This window comes from Myotis myotis, unplaced genomic scaffold (assembly GCF_014108235.1).
Source record: "Myotis myotis isolate mMyoMyo1 unplaced genomic scaffold, mMyoMyo1.p scaffold_m19_p_18, whole genome shotgun sequence".
In the NCBI taxonomy this organism is placed as follows: domain Eukaryota; kingdom Metazoa; phylum Chordata; class Mammalia; order Chiroptera; family Vespertilionidae; genus Myotis; species Myotis myotis.
The window spans coordinates 29,056,642-29,079,545 of NW_023416322.1; the positions used below are offsets into that span (position 1 = coordinate 29,056,642).

A 22,904-nucleotide genomic window follows, 5' to 3' on the forward strand; every position below is an offset into this window, starting at 1 on the left:
TTTTAGAATTTATTGCTAGCTCTGTTTTTTTTTTTTTAAATATATTTTATTGATTTTTTACAGAGAGAAAGGGAGAGAGATAGAGAGTCAGAAACATCGATGAGAGAGAAACATCGATCAGCTGCCTCCTGCACATCTCCCACTGGGGATATGCCTGCAACCCAGGTACATGCCCTTGACCGGAATCGAACCTGGGACCCTTGAGTCCTCAGGCCGACGCTCTATCCACTGACCCAAACCGGTTTCGGCACTAGCTCTGTTTTGATAAGTCCACTTTCTGTAGGCTAGGAAAATTCAATGTAAACCTGTGAAAAAGTTTTATAATTTTAAATTTGTCTTTCTTGAGCATGGTTTTATATTGCTTAATATACTGTGCTGATGTTGTAATATATTTAAAACATTTAAAGTTATTGCCTCTTTCTAAACTATTCAGTAAAGAATAGTTTTTTAAATCTGAAGAGTGGATGTATTAAATTATCCTAGAATCTCAATTTTATAAAATTTTTGTTGAAGGGACCAGGACTTAGGGATTCCTGTCAACTCTGAGGTAGACTACAAGGGGGCCTTTATGTAAAGAGAAACAGAACAAGTGGCATAATTTTTGTCAACCAGAAGCTAATCATTTTGAGTCCTTTTTCAGAAAGCTTGTGCAGCAGTAGCACTTCTATTGTTTATCTAGGGATCTTCCTGGTATATGTATTTTAATTAATTAATTAATTAATGATAAGTGTTTCCATTTGTTCATGAAAAAGCCCCAAAAGTAATTTTCTAGTTAGGTTTCCCTAACTAGATACCTGTGTGGCATATAAACATAACCAATAGATGCAGGCAACAGGGGGTGAGGGCAGGATTGGGGGGATGGGAAGGCAGTGGGGGGATAAGGACACATAGGTAATACCTTAACCAATAAAGTGGGGGGGGGGGATACCTGAATGTTTTTGAGTATGTGATTCTGTCTTGTCTGCTTGTGACTTGATCTACAGGAAATACTTTCAGCAGTTTGGCAGGGATGATGTTCGAGTGGAGCGTTGTCAAGGACAACGGATCGTCAGGAGGAGAACTGTCTGATAAGATCAGGTAACCTTGCAACCCAACATAAGCCATCCGACTCTGAAGGAGGCCTCTGCCTGTGTGGCACACTGAACAACAACCATTTGCGAGGGCATCAGTCCTGCTGTCTGGACTTTTTTAGAACAGATAAATTTACCAGGTGGGGGATGTCTTTGATATAGTAGGATGTAGGCTATAGTATGGTATGGTTATAGGTACCATTTTGATAGTTTAATTTGATGTACTGCAAAGGAGTTCATGCATTCAGGGTTATGTACATCTAGAGGCCCGGTGCACAAAATTTGTACATGGGCAGGGTCCCTAGGCCTGGCCAGAGATCAGGGCGGATCAAGGCCTTCCGGCTGCCAGCGGAGCCTTCCTTTGTTCCGCACCACCCCCCTATTGGTCAGCGCACGTCATAGAGAGCGATCGAACTCGGGTCTCCTGGTTGAGGGATGTCCGACTGCCCATTTAGGCCCGATCCCATTCACAATCCAGGACTGCTGGCTCCCAACCGCTCTCCTGCCTGCCAGCCTGATCACCCCCTAACCCAGGGGTGGGCAAACTTTTTGACTCGAGGGCCACAATGGGTTCCTAAACTGGACCGGAGGGCCGGAACAAAAGCATGGATGGAGTGTTTGTGTGAACTAATATAAATTCAAAGTAGACATCATTACATAAAAGGGTACGGTCTTTTTTTTTTTTTAGTTTTATTCATTTCAAACGGGCCGGATCCGGCCTGCGGGCCATAGTTTGCCCACGGCTGCCCTAACCACTCCCCTGCCAGATTGATCGACGCCTAATTGTTCCCCTGCTGGTCCGATTGCCCCCAACTGCCCTCCCCTGCAGGCCTGGTCCCCCACAATGGCCCTCCCCTGCAGGCCTGGTTGCCCCCAACTGCCCTCCCCTTCAGGCCTGGTTTCCCCCAACTTCCCTCCCCTTCAGGCCTGGTTGCCCCCAACTGCCCTCCCCTGCAGGCCTGGTTGCCCCCAACTGCCCTCCCCTGCCGGCCATCTTGTGGCCACATGGGGACGGCCATCTTGTGTTTTGGAGTGATGGTCAATTTGCATACTGGTCGTGACTAATTAGCATGTCCTGTCGTGACTAGCATATCTGGGCTAATTAGCATATCCCTCTCTTTTTATATAGGATTATGTAGGATAGGATTATTTGAGTCAGGTGTATATTCTGGCCATTTTGTTGTTCAAGCTATCTGCACATGCTGAAATCCAGTAAGTGGGAAAAATAGTATGAAATTTTGTCTTCAGTACCAAGAAGTAGCTCTGAGATCATCCAAGTTTTAGTCCAACAACAATTTTAGCCAGAAGCACATTAAATACTTTTCTTCTATCTAGTCCTTATGGGGAAAAATTTTTTAAAACTTTTGCCCTGGCCAGTGTGTTCAGTGGTTAGAGTGCTGAGCTAGCATTGAAGGGTCTCAGATTTGATTCCTGGTCAAGGGCATGAACCTGGTTGCAGGCTCAATCCCTGGCCCTGGTTGGGCGCCTACTGGAGGCAACCAGTCGATGTCTCTCTTTCTCTCTCTCTTTTCCCCTCCTCTGCCCTTCCTCCTTCCCTTCCACTCTCTCTAAAAAATCAATGGAGCCCTAGCTGGTTTGGTTCAGTGGATACAGCGTCGGCCTGTGAACTGAAGGGTCCCAGGTTCAATTCCAGTCAAGGGCACATGTCTGGGTTGTGGGCTCTATCGCCAGTAGGGGGCATACAGGAGGCAGCAGCTAATCAATGATTCTCTCTCATCATTAATGTTTCTATCTCTCTCTTCCTCTCCCTTCCTCTCTGAAATCAATAAAAAAAAATTAAAAAAATCAATGGAAAAAATCCTTGGGTGAAGATTAACAACAAAAAAACAACACAACTGTTTATACTGTAGAGAGATTGAAGAGTCTAGGTCTAAAGTTGCTTAGTGCCTTTTGGAGGAAGTCTGATTATTTGATTCTGTTAGAAACAAACCCTATTTTAAATCTCTTTAGGATTCTAAAATACTCTGATGCAGAATATTCTCCCCCAGCATATGTAACTGAGATGGAAAAAGAAGGGAAACAAGGAGATATAATTTTGGTGTCTGGGATTAGAACTGGTGCTGCTGTTGTCAAAGTTCGAATTTTGGAACCATTTTATAAGGTAAAAAGTCTGTGCTATAAACTTCCATTTACTAGTCTTGCCTACATACCAGTAAAATACAGTTTTTTATGTTTATCTATAATAGAAGTTTTCTATCTAACCTGATATAATTTGAGCTAATAGTCATTTTTGAAAAAGTCATTTGAAGTGGGTAAACATGAAAAACAACACTTGTCTTCCTTAAACATTTTGTTAGTTATTACAAATACAACTGCTGTTTTCTGTTAAAACATATAAATGCATTAAAAAGATTTTTATTTCATAGGAGAAGAGAGAGATAGAAACATCAATGATGAGAAAGAATCATTGATTGGCTGCCTCCTGCACACCCCCCACTGGAGATGGAGCCCCAACGCGGACATGTTCCCTGACCTGGAATTGAACCTCAACCTCCTGGATCATAGGTTGATACTCAACCACTGAGCCATGCTGCCTGGGCTATAACTGCATTTTATTCACCAACCCCTTGGTGTAGGTCCAAGACCTTTCTTTGATCATGAGTTCACTGGTTAGAACTGTACATACTGTTTCTTGTATAAATTAGCTTCTAGTTTCTTTTTTTATTTTATTTTATAGTAAAGTGAAAAATTAGACCTGTGAAGCAATTTGAATACATAATTCCATATTTTTCAAGGATTTTTACATTTCTCACCTAAACCCAATTTAATAGCACATTTTATCAGTTTGCTTTTAACTTTTCAAAATTTTTAAATTTTTTGCACTGTCCACGTAGTTCAGTTGGTTAGAGCGTAGTCTCAATATGCCAAGGTTGTGGCTTCGATCCCCAGTCAGGGCACATACAAGAATCAACCAATGAATGCATAAATGAGTGGACACAAAAATCAATGTGTTTTTTTATCTCTCTCTCTCAAATCAATTTTTAAAAAGGTTTAAATTCTTTGTAGAAACAACATCTCTATTTTTGCACCCATGGTTTATTTTTTAAGTGTAACTATAATTAAACTAGTGGCCCTGTGCATGGATTCGTGCACATTCTAAGGAAATTAATTAGAATTCCTGGGACGGCACCGTGTCTCGAAGGGTGTCTGCGGAATGATCAGGGTCTCTCTGGCTGGTGGGGTCCCTTGGCCTGGCCTATGGGAATTGGGCCAAAACTGGCTCTCTGACATCCCCCAAGGGGTCCTGGAGTGCAAGAGGGCACTCTGCAAAGTTGCTGTTTGTACAGGGCGTGGAACGCAAACACAAGTGTGCAGTAAACCAGATTTGGGGCCAACAATGCCCCAGCAACAACATAACCCATGGCTGAAGGTGGAATCGCGCTGCCCTGCAAGGAATTGGGCTCCCTCCTCTCTGGTTCTGGGGTGCATCACCGAAGAACCGCCTCTGCCAAGTCACTGCAGCTCAGCAGCTCCTGCGTTAAGCATCTGCCCCCTGGTGGTCAGGGTGCATCATAGGTACCAGCCAGTCTGACGGTTGGACGGCCACTTAGCCTTTTATATATATAGAAGTGCTGCTGGCATACAGAGATTTGGGAAAAAACAGTTGTCTTTTGAATAGCATTTAATGCAAGTGGCAGGAACACAAGTGTATAGATACCCCGGAGGGCAGCTCACTAACCTTGTGTTGGGTAAGCCTTCATAAGAACCAGTATGTTCAACTTAATTTGGGAAGACAGTTCGAGGTTGGTTAAAAGGATTTCTGTGGCCCTAACTGGTTTGGCTCAGTGGATAGAGCGTCGGCCTGGGGACTGAGGGGTCACAGGTTCGATTCCAGCCAGGGCCATGTACCTTGGTTGCGGGCACATCCCCAGTGGGAGGTGTGCAGGAGGCAGCTCTCTATCCCCTCTCCTTTCCTCTCTGTAAAAAAATCAATAAAATATATTTTTTAAAAAAAGGATTTCTGTGGCATAACAGTGAAATCTTACCTTTTCTCATTTCAGCATACTTGTCATTTTATTTACTACACTTCTCCTTTAGAAGGCTCGTCATTTTTCATTCCTAGTTTGAGTGATTTAGAAAGTAAATGACTTAGAAAGTTAATATAGTATTAAGATTCATGATCATTTTTAAGGTTAACTGAAATTATGATTTGTGATTAAGAAAGCATTTAAAAAAAATCTTTATAAAACTTTTAACAAGGAAGATGGCCTTGAGGATTTTGCCTCAAGTTTGGAAATTTTGATTTTTTTCCCCCTCTTTTAGAAAGTGGCGGCAGCAATAATACGTCTGCTTGTTTTGGAGAATGTATTTCTTGTACCATCCCATGATATTTATCTCTTAGTAGGAACATATATTAAATACCGAGTTGCAAAAATGGTTCAAGGAAGAGTGACAGGTAAGGTGACTTATCATTTCCTAAGACTGACATTTCCCAAATCCCTTCTGTTGAGAAGAACTCCACATTATGTACGTACCTGCTTTTAGCTTTTGTAATGAAGTTTTCTCTGATTGCTATCCTAGAGCTAATACTGGACAGAGATAGTCCCCATATCTTAAACAGATTAAATACTATAGTTTGGCTACTTAGCTTCAGTAACCGTAGGCGTATGAGTTCTCCATTAAAACAACAACCAAAAACTTACCAGCTTCTGCAGGGTAAGGGGAGAAACTTTACCAGAAAGAACATGAATTATCTTGGTAAAAGTTTCTTGAAAAACTCAATTCGGGCCCTGGCTGGCTTGGCTCAGTGGATAGAGTGTCAGCCTGCGGACTGAGGGGTCCCGGGTTCGATTCCAGCCAAGGGCACATGCCTGGGTTGCGGGCTCCATCCCCAGTGGGGGGTATGCAGGAGGCAGCCAATCAATGATTCTCTCTCGTCATTGATGTTTCTATCTCTCTCTCCTTCTCCCTTCCTCTCTGAAATCAATAAAGAAATATATTTTTTTTTAAAAAAAAACACCCTCAATTCGGTAACTGAAAACTGAATACTCTATTAACTCCAAAAATCCAGCTGAATTTATAAAGTGCGCATTGACTCCATTAACATTAATTCTTTCCTAACTTACCTAGTGGGGATCCCTTCTGCTACTCTCAGTTTACTGGTTTGTAAGAATACAAGCAATACCACAATACACTCAATAGTGCCCTCCCCACGTGGCTGCTTGTAGAAATTCATCAGAGTGGAAAGGAAATTAGGAACAGATCGTACGTACTCTTCTCTAGGCCTGCTTCTTGATTTTCCTTTTATAACCCAACAATATACTATTGTCTGTTGGAATGGCTGCTCTCATTATATTTATGTACCTTCCGTGTCTTACAGAGATGGAATTTCCCCTGGAACACTATACCCTGGAGTTACAAAACCATAAAGTTGCACATAACGCGTCTTTTTCTGGGAAAGTGGCTTTACTGGATGAGAAAACAGCCGTCGTGACCGCCATCCAACTGGGCCAAACTAATCTTATTTTTGTACATAAAAGTATCCTTTTGTTCAAGTTTTAGCTGCCAATATATCTTTCCCTGAGCATGCTAGAAACGCTCCTTGGTAAAATAATTTGTTGAGTGATTATAATACTACTACACATAATTTTCCGTAGGTTTTATGTTTAACAAGAACTATAAATTATTGCTGTTACACTCTCTGACAGCAGGAAGAGAAGTAGTTGGAGGGAGCTTGGTATCTGTTGACTTTAGTGCTTATTTGCAGCCTCAGTCACATTATGAGGTTGAGGAAAACAGTTTGGAGGAACTTGTGTGTGAATTTTATTAATTTGTTGCTTTTCACATGAATAATTGAGAAAAGATGATTCATTAATATTTGTTGAGTTGAGAGTAATTTTTTTAATCCTCACCCAAAGGTATGTTTTTATTGATTTGAGACAGAGAGAGAGGGAGAGAGAAACATTGATGTGAGAGAGAGAAACAGGGATCAGTTGCCTCCTATAGGCACCCTGACTGGGAATTGAACCCAAAACCTAGATATGTGCTCTGACCGGAATCAAACCCAAACCTTTTTGGTGTATGGGATGATGCTTCGCCCAACTGAGCCACCTGACCAGGGCAAGTTGAGGGTAATTTTTTAAAATTCACTAAACCTGCTCTGTAAGGGTATAACACAGCTCTATTAAAGTTGATGGAAATAAAACAGAATGAAGATTTAAATTCTCAGAAAATTGAAGCATTTGGATTTCATATCTCAGTGTTAGATTTTGAAATATTTCCTATTTTTGAATAGTTGAATCTGAAAGAAATTAATTTATTCAGCAAATATTCTTACTATATGCTCAACAGTATTCTAAGCTCTGGGGATACAGACTATTTTACTCAGGGTAGTTAGGGAAGTCTGATAAGGTGTCATTGCAGCAGTAAGCCATTTCGATATCTGTGTGAAAGAACTCCAGGAAGAGGAAGTAGAAATTGCAAAGGTTCTGAAACAGGAGCATGTTTGCCATGTTTAAAGAACAGCAAGGTTCGCCGGGCTGGTGTGGCTCAGTGGTTGAGTGTCCACCTATGAGCCACTAGCCTCTTCAGTTAAATTCTAGCAGAAATACAAATTTATTCTTCTACTCATCTATACAGATCTAATTAGGAACATTATTCCCAGAAGTAACTTCAGTGGGAAAGAGAGAGCGTTTTGGTATTACAGATTTGCTGCAGATATTAGAAAATCAATTCATGATTCTTTTTGAGAGAGGACACTTATTAAAGCCGGGGACAGTGAAACAAGGGAGGGCTTAGGGTAGAAGAAGCAATAGGAGAGCCTAGGCCAGGCTGCTTTGCTCTCCAGAAAGTCAGAGAAAAGGGGGCCTTGGAGACAGCCTCAGTGGGCTAGTCCGGGAGGAACTGCTGCTGCCCACTGCTCCCCTGGTTGCTAGTCTCACGGGGACCATAAGAGTTTAGGAGATGCACGCCTGAGAGGGAAGAGAGGCGTGGGTGTGCTCCCAAAAGGGAGAGCGCCTCAATTAGTGATTTTTTAAAAGTCTGCAGAGCTCAAGGCTGAATGGCAAGCCATGCCTCTCCCTATTCCTCTATCACCATTGTTCACTCCTTCAACCAGAGCCAGGCCACTTCGTCCTGCTCTCCATCATGGGCTTCGGTGTAAGAATTTACCCGGAAAAAGGGTCCTGCAGCTAAATGAATATTAAAAGCATGGAGCATGGTCTTTTTTCTCTCATTCCATTTTCCTCAAATTTGAAATTCAAGAATACCTGACTCGTGATTATTGAGTCCCTCATATTTTTTCTCAGAAGGGTACACATTTAGGTTTTTGCTTTTCAAGGGATAGTAAAAGGTAGAAGTTTTGTTTGTGGGTTCATTTTTCCCCCCTTTGGTGTAGCACACATTTCTCTTTTCACCCAACTTTGGCTTATATGATTTCCTTAAGCAAAAATTATTAAGATGTCCATATGCGCTCTGTGTCTGGTCTTCCAAACTGCACCATATATGTGGTGCAACCTGGATTTTTAGGTATTTTAGATAACGATTTTCTGAAAGCTAAATAGCTAAAATGAACGTGTTGAAATGATAGCGCTTCTTTAACCTTCATTTTGAGATCGAATTAACTACAAATTCAACCTTCCTTTGGCATATTTTCACACATTGTTCTGGTTATATGCTGTCTGTAAGATGAAGCAGATTGTGGAAAATACAAAGATCCACGTAACACAGTATTGGGTTAGGAAAAGGGACTTTGTACAAGAGGGAGAGAATCCGAATGTTGCTCTGTCCGGTTTGATTCAGTGGATAGAGTGTTGGCCTGTGGACTGAAGGATCCTGGGTTCGATTCCATTCAGGGGTACAGCTGGGGCCCTGGTCGGGGCTTCTGCAGGAGACAACCAGTTGATGTGTTTCTCTCACATCGATATTTCTCTTTCTTTCCCTCTCTCTTCCACTCCCTCTAAAAATCAATGGAAAAATATCCTCAGGGTGAGGATTTAAAAAAAAAAAGAGAATCTGAATGTCTTTAGACCATTTGAAACAATGAGCCTAACTGAAAAAAACCTAGAATCTTGCCTGGCAATTGTGGTTTATTTTTGTGTGCAGATATAACAGAGTATTTCTTTGTACCTGAGCTCAGTTAAGCCAGCATCTTTGGAACCCCAAATTATTATACAATTTGATAGAGTGAACTACAGGATCTACTTTGGAAACTCTCCTAATATTTTTTTTTTTCTTGATGTGTGTGTATATAGGTTTCACAATCCAACCTGGAGGCCGATGGAGTCTAGAGGTGGGACAGGTGTATGTCATTACAGTAGAAGTGTTCGATAAAAGCAGCACAAAGGTCTATATTTCAGATGTGAGTCTCTCTTGTATTTTTCTAGCCCCTTGTACCTTTTTATTTGCTTTCACTTCCAGATTTTACCTTTGGAAATGCAAGTTACTACTTTATTATTATTATTATTATTATTATTATTATTATTATTATTAAATAGTTCTGTCCTTGAGGAATGTTAAGCCAGAAGTAAAAGAAATAATTTGGTCAGAATTATAGGAAAGAACTGAAGTGATAATACGTTGGAGAGGATCCTCATTCTACAGCTGCACTTCAGAGATGGTTAGCACTGTTCTGTAGGGTGAGAGTAGTCGTGTGAACATCAGATGACGTGTCCTACTCACTCTGCAGCATCTCCCCCATCCCACCCCAAAGAACTGTCAACTTATAGAATGTGACAAATCCCTCTAAAATTTACCTAAGCTTGGACTCTTTCTATTTCTGATTATTTGCCATTAGTGGATCTTTCAAAAATTAGCACCACATTAGAATTACATCTTTTTTCATTTTTAATATATTTTATTGATTTTTTACAGAGAGGAAGGGAGAGAGAGAGAGAGTTAGAAACATCGATCAGTTGCCTCCTGCACATCTCCTACTGGGGATGTGCCCGCAACCCAGGTACATGCCCTTGACCGGAATCGAACCTGGGACCTTTCAGTCCGCAGGCCGACGCTCTATCCACTGAGCCAAACCGGTTTCGGCTACATCTTTCCAACTTAGAATTTCCATGAGAGAGAGGAAAAATTTTGTTTTTCTTTCTTTCTTTTTTTATAGCAACGGTGGAGATTTTATTGAAGAACAAGTACAGACTCCCACGTGGGGAGGGGGAAAGAGTCCCGTTTTTATTTCTTTGTCCCCAGAATGCATAGACGCCCTTTTTTTCTCTTTCTTTAATGCTTTGGGATTAAGATGGCTTCAGGGGAAAAGCATTTCTTCAGGCTTGTGTTGCTGTTGGGCTGATTTTCAGAATATCAGGATCACGTGCCAGTTCCTGACGGAGTACTTCGAAGAGCAGCTGACGACTGTGAATGGATCTTACCACGTAGTGAAAACCCTGAAAGATGGTGTGGTGGTGATAAGTGCATGCCTGACTTCCATCCTTTCCCAGGTAGGAACCAAGAGGACTTCTTTGAATTCTGAGACTATCGATGACTCTTGGTAACCCTTGTTTTGCAAGCAGGTGTATGGCATATCCCACCTTTATCTTTCACAAAAAATAAAAAACAGAGAAACAGCTCTGGCCGAGTGGCTCACGTGGTTGGAGCATGGTCCCGTACACCAAAAGGCTATGGGTTCGATTTTCAGTCCGGGCACACATATCTAGGTTATGGGTTGATCTCGAGTCATGGGGTACACAGGAGACAACTCTTGCCTCCCACATCGATGTTTCTCTCTGTCCCTCTCTTCTTTCTCCCTTCTTCTCTCTCTAAAATCAATAAACATATCCTTAGGTGAAGATAAAAAACACACCAGAAAAACTGATAAACAGTATATTAGTAGTTTATACCTCTATAAATTTTCTATCCCAATCCGTGTTATTGCATGTATCTACATTTTATGGTTATTGTGTATTTATATCATTTGAAGTTCCTTTATATATTTTTATTGGTTTCAGAGAGGGAGGGAGAGGGAGAAAGAGATAGTAACATCAATGATGAGAGAGAATCATTGATTGTCTGCCTCCTGCGTGCCCCCTACTGGGTATCGAGCCTGCACCTGGGCATGTGCCCTGACTGGGAATTGAACCGTGACCTCCTGATTCAGAGGTCAGTACTCAGTCACTGTCCCACGCCTGCCAGGCTCCGCCCACCATCTTTAAATGTTCTCTTTCTTTTATTATGAATAGTTTGTAACATCCCTTTGCCTTTAGAGTTCATGTACTTAACTGATGAGTGTTGAAGGGTCTTTCTTTCTGAAACTATGATTTCCTTCCCTATGTTGATAAAACTTTTACTTCAAGAAACTTGAACTACTTTCTCTGATTGTGATACTTATTTTGGGTTTAGCAAAATTCCTTTCATTTTTAATGAACCACAGTAGTTGTGCTTTTTTAATGAACAGGGACATTTATTTCTTTTATATATAGAAACTGGTTGAGTAATTCATTAGCACACCATGTTCTGGTGCTTTGAATATGAATGTGTATTATATGAAAAACCCTCCTAAAAGTTCTTTTGCTCCCTTTTTTCTGCTCTTCTAGAATAAAAATATTCAGCCTATAAAACTTCCAGGTTTACATCAGCAAGAAGTGAAGATTTATTTACCCATCAAGCTTACCCCCAACTACTTGGCATTTCCTCATCATCCTATGGGAATGTTATATCGTTATAAAGTACAAGTATGTTGTCTTATAAAATGAAGTTTCACAAAGAGATAAGTCAGTTTCTTTGATAGCTTAATTTATTGAAATTTGGCTAATGTTAAATTCATTTTCCCCTAGTCCTAATAGTATAACTCACTTTTTGGTGACAACCAAATTATGCTCTTGAATACTGTGTTCCTTACAAAACTTGGTATACTTTCTGTCTCTCCTCCATTTATTCTTTCCTTGCGAGTTTTATTCCCCCCCCCCCAAATATGTTTTTAGTTATTTTAGAGAGAGATGAAGGGAGAGGGGGAGAGAGAGAGAAATATCAAAGATGAAAGAGAAGTATCAATTGGCTGCCTCCTGCATGCCCCCTAGTGGGGCTTGAGCCAGCAAACTGGGCACGTGCTCTCACCCAAAACCGAACTGTGACCTCCTGGTTCATGGGTCAACACTCAACCACTGAACCACACCAGCCAGGCTCCTTGTGAGTTTTTTTGTTTGTTTTTTTTTAATATATTTTATTGATTTTTTACAGAGAGGAAGGGAGAGGGATAGAGAGCCAGAAACATCGATGAGAGAGAAACATCGACCAGCTGCCTCCTGCACACTCCCCACTGGGGATGTGCCCACACCAAGGCACATGCCCTTGACCGGAATCGAACCTGGGACCCCTCAGTCCGCAGGTCGACACTCTATCCACTGAGCAAAACCGGCTAGGGCTCCTTGTGAGTTTTATAAGTTTTGTTAAGCTTCTTTGTGCCCTTTTTGACGTTTTGTGACACTGCCATTAATAATCTCCTTTTAGCATTTATCTTCCCCTTTTTACTATAACATCAGTTTCCTCATGTGTCCAGAAATAATTTATTGTATATTTTTAGTATTTCTTAAACTTTTTTACATCTCCATTTAAATTACATTTTTCTCCTATAGTAATTAAATAAAAGGTTGTATTTTTTCACAGGTAGAGGGCGGCAGTGGCAACTTCACCTGGGCCTCTTCTAACGAAACAGTGGCCATGGTAACCACAAAAGGAGTGGTGACGGCTGGTCAGGTCAGAGGCAACAGCACTGTTGTGGCCCGAGATGTACAGAATCCTTTTCGATACGGAGAAATGAAGGTAAATAACTCTCCAAAGAACCTCCTTATTACTCCTGAGATACTACTGCCTACATTTATTTCTTTTCTTTTCTTTTTTTTTTTTTTTTTTTTTGCTGTCTAAGAAGAAGGGAGAGGGAGAAAGAGATAGAAACATCAGTGATGAAAGAGAATCATCTATCGGCTGCCTCCTGCATACCCCCCACTGGGGACCAAGCCCACAACCTGGGCATGTGTGCTGACTGGAAATCGAACCATGACCTTTCGGTTCATAACTTGATGCCAACCGCTGAGCCACGCTGGCTGGGCTGACATAACTTGCTTGAATGATTAATTTCCCCCCCTCTAGATATATGTCCTGAAACTGAACAAAATTGAACTGATACCATATCGTGCTGATGTGGAGATTGGCCGGCTTATAGAAATCCCCGTTGCTATGTATCACATGAACAAGGAGACCGGGGAGGCCATCGCGTTCTCAGACTGCTCTCTTTTATCCTTGGATCTGCACATGGATAAGCAAGGAGTCTTCACTCTTTTCAAAGAAGGTGAGAGTAGGCTTTTTCTTCTTTCTTTGTCTTAGAATTAAAGGACAAGTCATCAATTCAGAAACCACAAATTATATTATAAATTCACATGTTACCTTTCTTTACAATACTTTTGTTTATTCTGTCAACTGCCCTTGTCGTAAGTGCCTCCTGAATGCCCCCCTCTGGGGATGGAGCCTGCAACCTGGGTATGTGCCCAGATGGAAATTGAACCCGAGACCCTTTGGGGCATGGAATGACGCCCAAACAACCGAGCCACACCGGCCAGGGCGATTCTTTTATTTCTATAGACTGATTTCCTTGAGAACCGAATGCTTGTTGCCCTACTGAAGTCATACTATGTGATTTGCAGGTATCCAAAGACCTGGACCAAAGCACTGTTCCAGCACACACATAGCAGCCGCATCTCTGGGTCACACTCTGCTAACAGTGAGTGTAACTGAGAATGGAGAGTACATGGAAAGCAGTGCCACATTTGCTGCTTATGAGCCCCTAAAGGTGAGATATTTTATGGTAAGGACCTGGCATGTCTTTCCATGGACTCCACTATGTCTGCTTAGGGGCTTCCTTGCTGCCTGTGATCTCTATTAAAGATCACTGATGTTTGTGTTCTCGTTACTTACCACTCTCTTTTCTTTCTTCCTTTCTTTCTTTTTTTTTTTGTTAATCTCACCCAAGAATATTTTTTCCATTGCTTTTATTTATTTTTGTAAATATTTATATTGAGTTAAAATTTTCTATTGATTTTTTTTTAAGAGAGAAGAGGAAAGAAGAAGGGGAGAGAGAGAAACATCAATGTGAGAGAGACGCATTGATTGCTTGCCTCCCACACACACCCCAACTGGGGCCAGAGATTGAACCTTGAACCCAGGTACGTGGCCTTGACTGGGAATTGAACCTGTGACCCTTTGGTATGTGGGCTGATGCTCCAACCACTGAGAAACACCAGCCAGGGTTACTTACTACTCTCGTTTTTAGATCTACAGCTCTCCCATCAAACCCGGGTATTAGGGATCTTACTCCCTCAACTTTCTGCCACAGAAATATCTTTAAGTTGTATCAGCAAGTTTTAGATATTCCCCTGTCTTTTTTTAATGAGATATAAAATATGTATAAAGTACATAAAGTGCACTAATTTTAAGGTACTATTTCAATTTTTACATGTGCACCTATCTCTGTAAGTACCACCCTGAATAAAATATAAAATATTAGCATACTCTCTTTTGAAGAATTCTGAAAGAAAACATTCTAACCTAGGGAGGGAGCCAGTTATCTTTCACCCTTTGTACTTATTGATTTTATTTATTGTTTTATTGATTTCAGAGCGGAAGGGAGAGGGAGCCAGAAACAGCAATGATGAGAATTACTGGTCAGCTACCTCCCGCAGCCCCCCAACTGGGGATGGAGCCCGCCACCCCGGCATGTGCCTTGACTAGAATCAAACCTGGGACCTGTTAGTCCTCAGGCCGACGCTCCATCCACTGAGCCGTACCAGCCAGGGCATACTTATTGATTTTAATACAACAGATTTTATTTTGGGCCCTAAGGATTGGTCCATTATACTTGGTACATTATGACAGGTGGTAGTTTAGAATAAAAGTAGATAGAGCATGGTAGGCTTTCTAAACATTTAATTCTTTCAGGAGCTAAAATTGATGCCTGTATAAGTTCATGCTGACAGATACTGACAAATCCTAAATGAATGCTCTTCCCATAAGGAGGCACCCATAGGTTCCCTGGACAGTTGCTCAGTGGTTAGAGCATTGGCCTTCAGACCGCACGGTCCCTGGTTCTTTCCTGCACCAGGCGTCATGTGGTGCAGGCGGGAGGCAACCAATCAATGTGTCTCTCTCACATGGATGTTTCTCTCTCTCCCCCCTCTCTAAAAATCAATGGAAAAAATATCCTCGGGTGAGGATTAAAAAAAATGTTTTAGCCCTAGCTGGTTTGGCTCAGTGGATAGAGTGTCGGCCTGGACACTGAAGGGTCCCAGGTTCGATTCCGGTCAAGGGCATGTACCTCGATTGCAGGCATATCCCCAGTAGGGGGTGTGCGGGAGGCAGCTGATCAATGCTTCTCTCTCATCGATGTTTCTAACTCTCTATCCCTCTCCCTTCCTCTCTGTAAAAAAGCAATAAAAAATATATTTAAAAAATATATATTTTAAAGAAAGGTGGCACCCATAGGGAAAAAGTTAACACTAATGAAAGAAGCAAGGTAAGTAATTAATTCTTTTTTTTTTCCAGAGTATACTAATTTTAAAGCTGGGGACAGTGAAACAAGGACGGGCGTGGGATAGAGGAAGCAACAGAAGCTCACCGGAAAGTCAGAGAAAAGGGGGCCTCGGAGACAGGTTCAGGGGGCTAGTCCAGGATGAGCCGCTGCTGCCCAGAGCTTCCCTGCTTGCAAGTCTCGTGGGGACCTTAGAGTTTAGGAGATGCACGCCTGAGAGGGAAGAGAGGTGCGGGCGTGTTCCCAGGAGGAAGAGCACCCAAGTTACTAATTTTAGAAAGTCAACTTATTCAGTATCTGGTCGGGGCTCCTGCAGGAGGCAACCAATCTATGTGTGTCTCTTATGTCGACATTTCTCTCCATCTTTCCCTTTCTCTTCCACTCTCTGTAAAAATCAATGGAAAAATATTCTTGTCTGAGAAGGTAGATAGATAGATAGATGATAGATAAATAAATCGAATCCAATGTTAAAAAAAATTAGTACAGAGGAAAATGAAAGAAAAAAATGTTAAATAAAACATGTATTAAAAATGTTAAATAAAAAATGTTTAAAAAAAATTAGTACAGAGGATGAGAAGCATTCAAAGTGAAGAGGCATTGTGTATTATTTCTTAGTTTGGGAATTAAGCCTAATGTCATTTCAGCATAGTAAAATAACCAGTTTTTTACTTTAGGAAATTGCTGAATTCCCTAACCAATCAAGGATTAATTTCTTTAAATGTCATCAGGCTGTAAACCCTGTGGAAGTGGCATTGGTGACATGGAATTCTGTGAAAGAAACGGTATTTGAAGGGGGCCCTCGTCCATGGATCTTGGAGCCCTCCCAATTCTTTTTGGAGTTGACCGCGGAGAAGACAGAGAAAATTGAAATAACACAAGTCCGGCTGCCAACTAAGAGAAAACAGAACCAGTATATCTACCGGGTCCTGTGCCTGGATTTAGGAGAACAAGTAGGAAAACCACCTTTTTCTAACATTTCTTTTAGCAATACTACTACAAACCTTTTGTACATCTAGCCATTCCTTTTCAGATTCTAATGGATTTAGTTATGGACTAGATAGAAAAATTCTAATGATTAATTAAAGGATATTTTTCTTAAATCTCTACTATCCTTTCAATATACCCAAAGGTTTTGACTTGCTCATCTGAGAATTCTAACAATTCACTAAGAGGTTCAAGATCTTTTTGTAGTAATGAGCTTATTTCAATTACGTTATCACTATAATTTATTTCCTTGTTGTCTAGACTAGAGGACATACGGTTTTTCATCTCCAAAGAATGCGAGGAAGGAAAACTTAGTGTCATCTATGGTTAGCAATTTTGAAGAAACAGGTCTGTGCTGATAAGAGTAGCAAGTACCTTGCATTAGTTGAATTAGTCTTGATAATTTTTTGAAGTAGTGATGGATCCATGCACAGCTATGACCTGCTTCTATCAAAACCAGTGGCAAAGGTTTACAGTTTGACTAGTGCTGAGAGTGCAGTGTATGACTGTGAAACACAGCCAGGCTAACCAGCCTAATAGGGCTATCAGTGTAGGGTTTTAACTTAAGAACTGTGCTATCATCAACGAGCTGCTTCTTTTTTTTTTTTTTTTTTTTAATATATTTGTATTGATTTCAGAGAGGAAGGAAGAGGGAGAGAGAGATAGAAACATCCATGCTGAGAGAGAATCATGGATCGGCTGCCTCCTGCAAGTCCCCCGCTGGGGATCGAGCCCACAACCCAGGCATGTGCCCTTGACCAGAATCGAACCTGGCACCTTTCAGTTCATTGGCCGACGCTCTATCCACTGAGCCAAACCGGCTAGGGCTCAACTGAGCTTCTTTATAATCTCTAGTGAGCTCTGTTGTGTATATGGCTAGCTGTGAGTAATTTCAGGCCTAATTGCCCCTTTTGAAGCTCTCTAGCTTCTTTTTGTTTCCACATCCTGTTATTCAGTAGTACTGCCACCAGAGACGAATTGAGACAGAAATCAGTTTTTCTACTCTTTACCAACTGGTAACAGAAGACTTGGTGGAGGAAAAAACTGAAGTAATTGGTCAGTTATATATTTTTAATGTGCCTTTTTGTTTTCAAATTTCCATAATACCCTTGTTTCTCTTAGCACTAGCACAGACAGTTAAGAATTTTAATGTCTTTTAAGGAATTTGCCTGATTATAATGTCCAAAGAGACTCTATACCAGAATTTGAATAATTCTGACACCTGTAGATGGACAAACTGACATTAAATGTCTACGTACAATTACCCCTGCTCTGGTGTTTCCTTAAAGGTCCTGACATTTCGAGTTGGAAATCACCCAGCTGTCTTGAACCCCAGTCCAGCTGTCGAGGCTGTGCAGGTGCACTTCCTATGTGCCCACCCTGCCAGCATGTCAGTAGCCCCAGTGTACACGGTGCCACCTGGTGCCCAGCCATGTCCTCTGCCACAGCACAACAAACAACTGGTAAGTGGAGTATTTCCAACTAGCATGGCACTTTCATCTTCCATGCGCTAGAGATAAATGGTCTGAAATAATCTTTTGTCATATTAAAGTTAAGGAAATTGTTTTATTTGTTATTAATTCTCAGATAGTGTCTGAGAAGTTACTGAACTAGGTTAGAATTGGCTACACTGAATGACACTTAATACCTAGTGCTTATAGTACCTAGCCAGCTTGTAATTATTGGCAATAGACAATAACTTCTCTAAATAACTTCCAAATAGTTTTTCTAATTTCCTTCCCTACCAAATCTTTTATTAGCATTATCAATAAATAACAGAATTCACCTCTACTCCAAACCCATCATGAAGAAGAATAATATGCAATAACATAGTTGGTAGGCAGGCAAGTTAGGAGAATGTTCTTATTCTTAGGAAATGCATGTGGAAATACTTAGGGGTAAAGTGCCATGATGCCTACGTAATTTTGCAAAAAAGAAAAAAGAAGGAGGAGAAGGGTATGCAGGGATAAATTGTGGAGGAAAAAAATAAATAGCTATTTTTTAAAAAGATACACATGTAGGGTGAGAAAGTAGAGGGAGAGAAAGAAAGCAAATGGTGACTCCACATGAAGTATGTGTAGGTATTCATTCTTTCAACATATCTGGAGGTTTGAAAATTTTCAAAGAATAAAAGTGGGAGAAAACATGATCCCTAGCTTCAGGGTTATCTTACCAAGCCTCTTAAGAAGTTGTTTTCTTTTCTTTTTATTTTAATGCAGATTCCTGTATCAAGCCTAAGGGACACAGTTCTGGAACTGTCAGTGTTTGATGAGCACAAAAGAAAGTTTGATAATTTCAGTTCACTCATGCTAGAATGGAAATCCTCAAATGAATCACTAGCTCATTTCGAAAATTACAATTCAGTAGAGATGGTAGCAAAGGATGATGGCAGTGGGCAGACTCGATTACATGGTACTGTGAAAATTTATGAACGTTTTCATATACCTGTTAAATGGTTCTGCATTAAATATTTCCTTGTGGGTGGGGGTTTGTTTCAGATTTTGTCATATCTCAACTTTCTTTCCCTTTTTTTTTTTTTTTTTTTTTTTGTTATTCCTCACCGCAGGGTATTTTTCTATTGATTTTAGAGAGAGTAGAAGGGAGGGCAGGGAGAAAGAGAGAAAGATCTATGGGGGTCAGGGATCAAATCTGCAACCCAGGTATATGCCCTCGACTGGAAATCGAACTGTGACTCTGGGACATTGGCCAACACTCTAACCATTTAGCACACCAGCCAAGGCTCAACTTTCATCTTTAATCATTGCATTTTTTAAAAAACATAAAGGTAAATTTCCTTTTTTGAAAAGCTGTGGTCTAGGGTGCAATATTTCTCACAAGAACATAAAATTAAATTAATCTTAAAATATTGATTTTAAGATTATTTGCCTAAGATTATGGAAATATTATTCATTTGTCAGCCAGTATTTATTGAATGGCTATTACATGTAAGTCTGTGTGCTAGGCACTTGGAGATATAGTGGTAAATGAAGCAGAAACAGCCTCTGCCTTCATAGAATTGCAGTCTAATTGGTGAAGCCAGACTTTAAACATTATATTTGTGTTATGTGTTCGAAGGGCAAATATGGGGTGCTTTAAGAGCTTATAATAGGAGAACCTAACCTCGTTTAGAACAGGCTACCTTGAGAAAGTAACATGCTGAGACCTGAAGGGATGTTGAAAAGAGGAAATAGAAAGAATGAGCTGAATAAGGCGAGTGAGACTGACTTACAGAGGCACTAGATGAGGTGCAAGATGAGGTCCTAAGAGGGCAACGAGACCTCCTGCGCAGACTCTCATCAAGCCTCTGCTTGGACCTGATGGCCCATTCACCAGAGCAAGCCACTGGCCAACAGCAGAGTCAGAGTGGGTGAGGAGCACTCAAGGATACGGATACCAGCAGGCATGATTCACTGCAGGCAATTAATATAAAGTCTACCTAAAATCAATCCCAGCCCTAGCCGGTTTGGCTCAGTGGATAGAGCATCGGCCTGCGGACCGAAAGATCCCACGTTCGATTCCCATCAAGGGCACTTATCTCGGTTGCAGGCTTCTCCCTGGACCAGGCCCTGGTTGGGGCTCCAGCAAGAGGCAACCAATCGATGTGCTTCTCTCACATCCTTATTTCTCTCTGTCTTTCCCTGTCTCTTTCACTCTCTCTAAAAATCAATGGAAAAATATCCTCGGGTAAGGATTAAAAAAATACAATAATAAAATAAAATAAAATCCCAAAGTGAAGAAGACAGTGGTACAAAAGGGTAACTTTTCAGTTTCTGGCATGAGCATTTGGATGGATGGTGTAACCAGTCAGTGGAATAAGAACACCAGAGAAGGAGAACTACGTTTAGCCTTTTCTTACCCACAGGAGCTTATATTCAGAACAAGTTTAAAAGCTTAAGTAAAGAATATTAATATGTAGATAATACTATAACACTAACAGTATGATACAATTGGTGTAAAAAGTGGTAGAGAAGCAAGAGATGTCCCTTGTACCCTATAACAATCAATTACCAAATACCTTCATTGTTACCTTCTTTTTTTTTTTTAAATATATTTTATTGATTTTTTACAGAGAAGAAGAGAGAGGGATAGAGAGTTAGAAACATCGATCAGCTGCCTTCTGCACGCCCCCCAGTGGGGATGTGCCCGCAACCAAGGTACACGCCCTTGACCGGAATCGAACCTGGGACCCTTGAGTTCGCAGGCCGACGCTCTATCCACTGAGCCAGACCGGTCAGGGCTCATTGTTACCTTCTAAATATTTTTTTGTTCCATCCCTTCCTCTCTAACTTCATCATTGATGTCCTTATCACCTCTACCCTACATCACCAGGGTAGCCTCCCAAGTGATCTCATTTGGTACTGCTACCCTCAAACCTCCACATTACTGTCCAGAATGATCTTTCTAAAATACAAATCTAGCCTGGCCGGTGTGGCTCTGTTGGTTGAGTGTTGTTCCATGCACCAAAAGGTCACCAGTTTGATCCCCGGTCAGGGCACATGCCCAGGTTGTGGGTTCAACCCCCAGTCGGGGTACATGCAGAAAGCAACTGATAGCTGTTTCTCTCTCACATCAGTGCTGCTCTCTCTTCCTCCCTCTCCCTTCTCCTCTCTATAAATCAATAAAAACACATTTTTTAAAAACGTGCTTTCTTCTTAAAAAAAAAAGAAAGAAAACAAATCTGAATCTCCCTCTTAAAATTCTTTTTTTGGCTACTGTTTACTGAGCTCTCCTGAAATGCCAGGTATAGCACTAAATACTTTACTATATACATTTTCTCATGTAATCCTCATAACAACCATGACGGGCATTATAACCCCAATTTTTAAAGTTTATTCGTTCATCAAACATTTCTTGCATTCTCACTGTATTCTAGGCACAGTGTTAGGCCCTGGGATTATAACAGTAAGTAGGTGAAGCAATAACTTCTCTGACATCAAAGCCTGTACTCTTTTTTTTTTTTTTAATTCTCACTCGAGGATATGTTTATTGATTTTAGAGAGGGGGGAAGGGAGAGAGAGAGAGAGAGAGAGAGAGAGAGAGAGAGAGAGAGAGAGAGAGAGAGAGAAAAGCAAGCATAAATCAGTTGCCTCCTCAGTGTGCCCTTACCCGGTATTAAACCCACAACCTAGGTTTGTGTCCCGACTGGGAATCGATGTGTAAAAGATGACACTTCAACCGACTGAGCCACACCAGCCAGGGCCAGCCTATGCTCTTGACCACTGACTGTGCTGCCACCATATTGCCTTCAGGGACTCCCCATGCATTTCAGGATACAATTCATATGTTGCCGCTTAATGTATTAACTCCTGCCTACTTTGGCTTCACTTATTACCATCCACATAGACCCTCCATTTTTTTCACATGCAACAACTTTAGATTCTTAACCATGACAAGCCTTGTCATACCTCTTTCCTTTGTATATGTTGTATGTTCTCTTTTCTTGCATCTTCACTGGGCTAACATCTTCTTGTAAGCTAGGAGTTTTCTGTCCCTCTATATTCCCAATCTAAGGGAAATATTTCTTCTTTATGCTGTTCTATATTCTGCATACATGTGCTCTGTTCATACTTCTATAACACTTACCACACTGTGTTGCAGTGGTTGGTTTCCCTCTCGGTTGCCGTACTAAGCTGTAAGTTTCTTTGAAGGCAAAGATTGTGTAGTTTTCTTCATCTCTGTATCTTAATTACCTGGCATTCTATGTAGCATTTAGCAGGCCTTCAGTAAATCTTTGTTGAATGGATGAATGAATGTAGCATCATCAGAAAATGCTTCACAGATTTAGGGATGATGATCATGTGTTGAGGATAAAATAATTGACCTACATAAAGTGGCAGATTCATGTTAGTTAATTTAAAAAAAAAAAAGAAAAGCAAAAATAAATCAGGGTCAGATTATAGAAGGCTTTAAAACTAGTTTAAGGAGTTTGAATTGTTCTAATAAGACATAGGTATGTTAAATTTTTGAGTAAGGGATTGACATGACATTATACATACAAAACAGTTTAGAAGAGTTTTAGATCCCACTTTATTTCTCACTTCCATTTTGAATGTTTTTATTATTGATTGTAGAGAGGGGAAGGGAGAGAGAGAGACAGAAACATCTATGAGAAACCTTAACATCAATCGGCTGCCTCTGGGCCGCCCCCTGCTGGGGATCAAGCCCAGGCATGTGCCCTGACTGGGAATCAAACCCGCGACCCCCTGGTGCATGGGTCAATGCTCAACCATTGAACCATACCAGCGGGGCTCAATTCCATTTTTAAATTAAACAAAAAGTTTCTCCTACATTGTCATCAGTCTATTTTTGGACTCACAGACCAACAGAGCTGGAAAGAATTTTCGATTTTGCCTGGCTTAATCCCTCAT

The 22,904-nt window shown here is 41.0% G+C and overlaps 1 protein-coding gene across 6 annotated transcripts in view; it reads left to right on the forward strand.

The window, feature by feature from the left end:
* NUP210L (nucleoporin 210 like) overlaps positions 1 to 22,904 on the forward strand; it is a 55,488-nt gene that overhangs the window by 5,541 nt on the left and 27,043 nt on the right. For 2 of the 6 annotated variants that reach the window (XM_036342940.1, XM_036342943.1), the window contains exons 1-8: positions 10,058 to 10,477; positions 11,570 to 11,707; positions 12,639 to 12,794; positions 13,122 to 13,320; positions 13,673 to 13,818; positions 16,281 to 16,502; positions 17,826 to 17,999; positions 18,756 to 18,948. In XM_036342940.1, the coding sequence (XP_036198833.1) occupies positions 10,097 to 10,477; positions 11,570 to 11,707; positions 12,639 to 12,794; positions 13,122 to 13,320; positions 13,673 to 13,818; positions 16,281 to 16,502; positions 17,826 to 17,999; positions 18,756 to 18,948 (1,609 nt within the window). In that variant the 5' untranslated portion in view covers positions 10,058 to 10,096. Of the gene's footprint in view, positions 1 to 983; positions 1,078 to 3,041; positions 3,193 to 5,354; positions 5,488 to 6,411; positions 6,571 to 8,489; positions 8,559 to 9,283; positions 9,391 to 10,057; positions 10,478 to 11,569; positions 11,708 to 12,638; positions 12,795 to 13,121; positions 13,321 to 13,672; positions 13,819 to 16,280; positions 16,503 to 17,825; positions 18,000 to 18,755; positions 18,949 to 22,904 lie in introns of those variants that run through there. The other 4 variants (XM_036342946.1, XM_036342942.1, XM_036342945.1 and 1 more) reach the window with 4 other exon arrangements.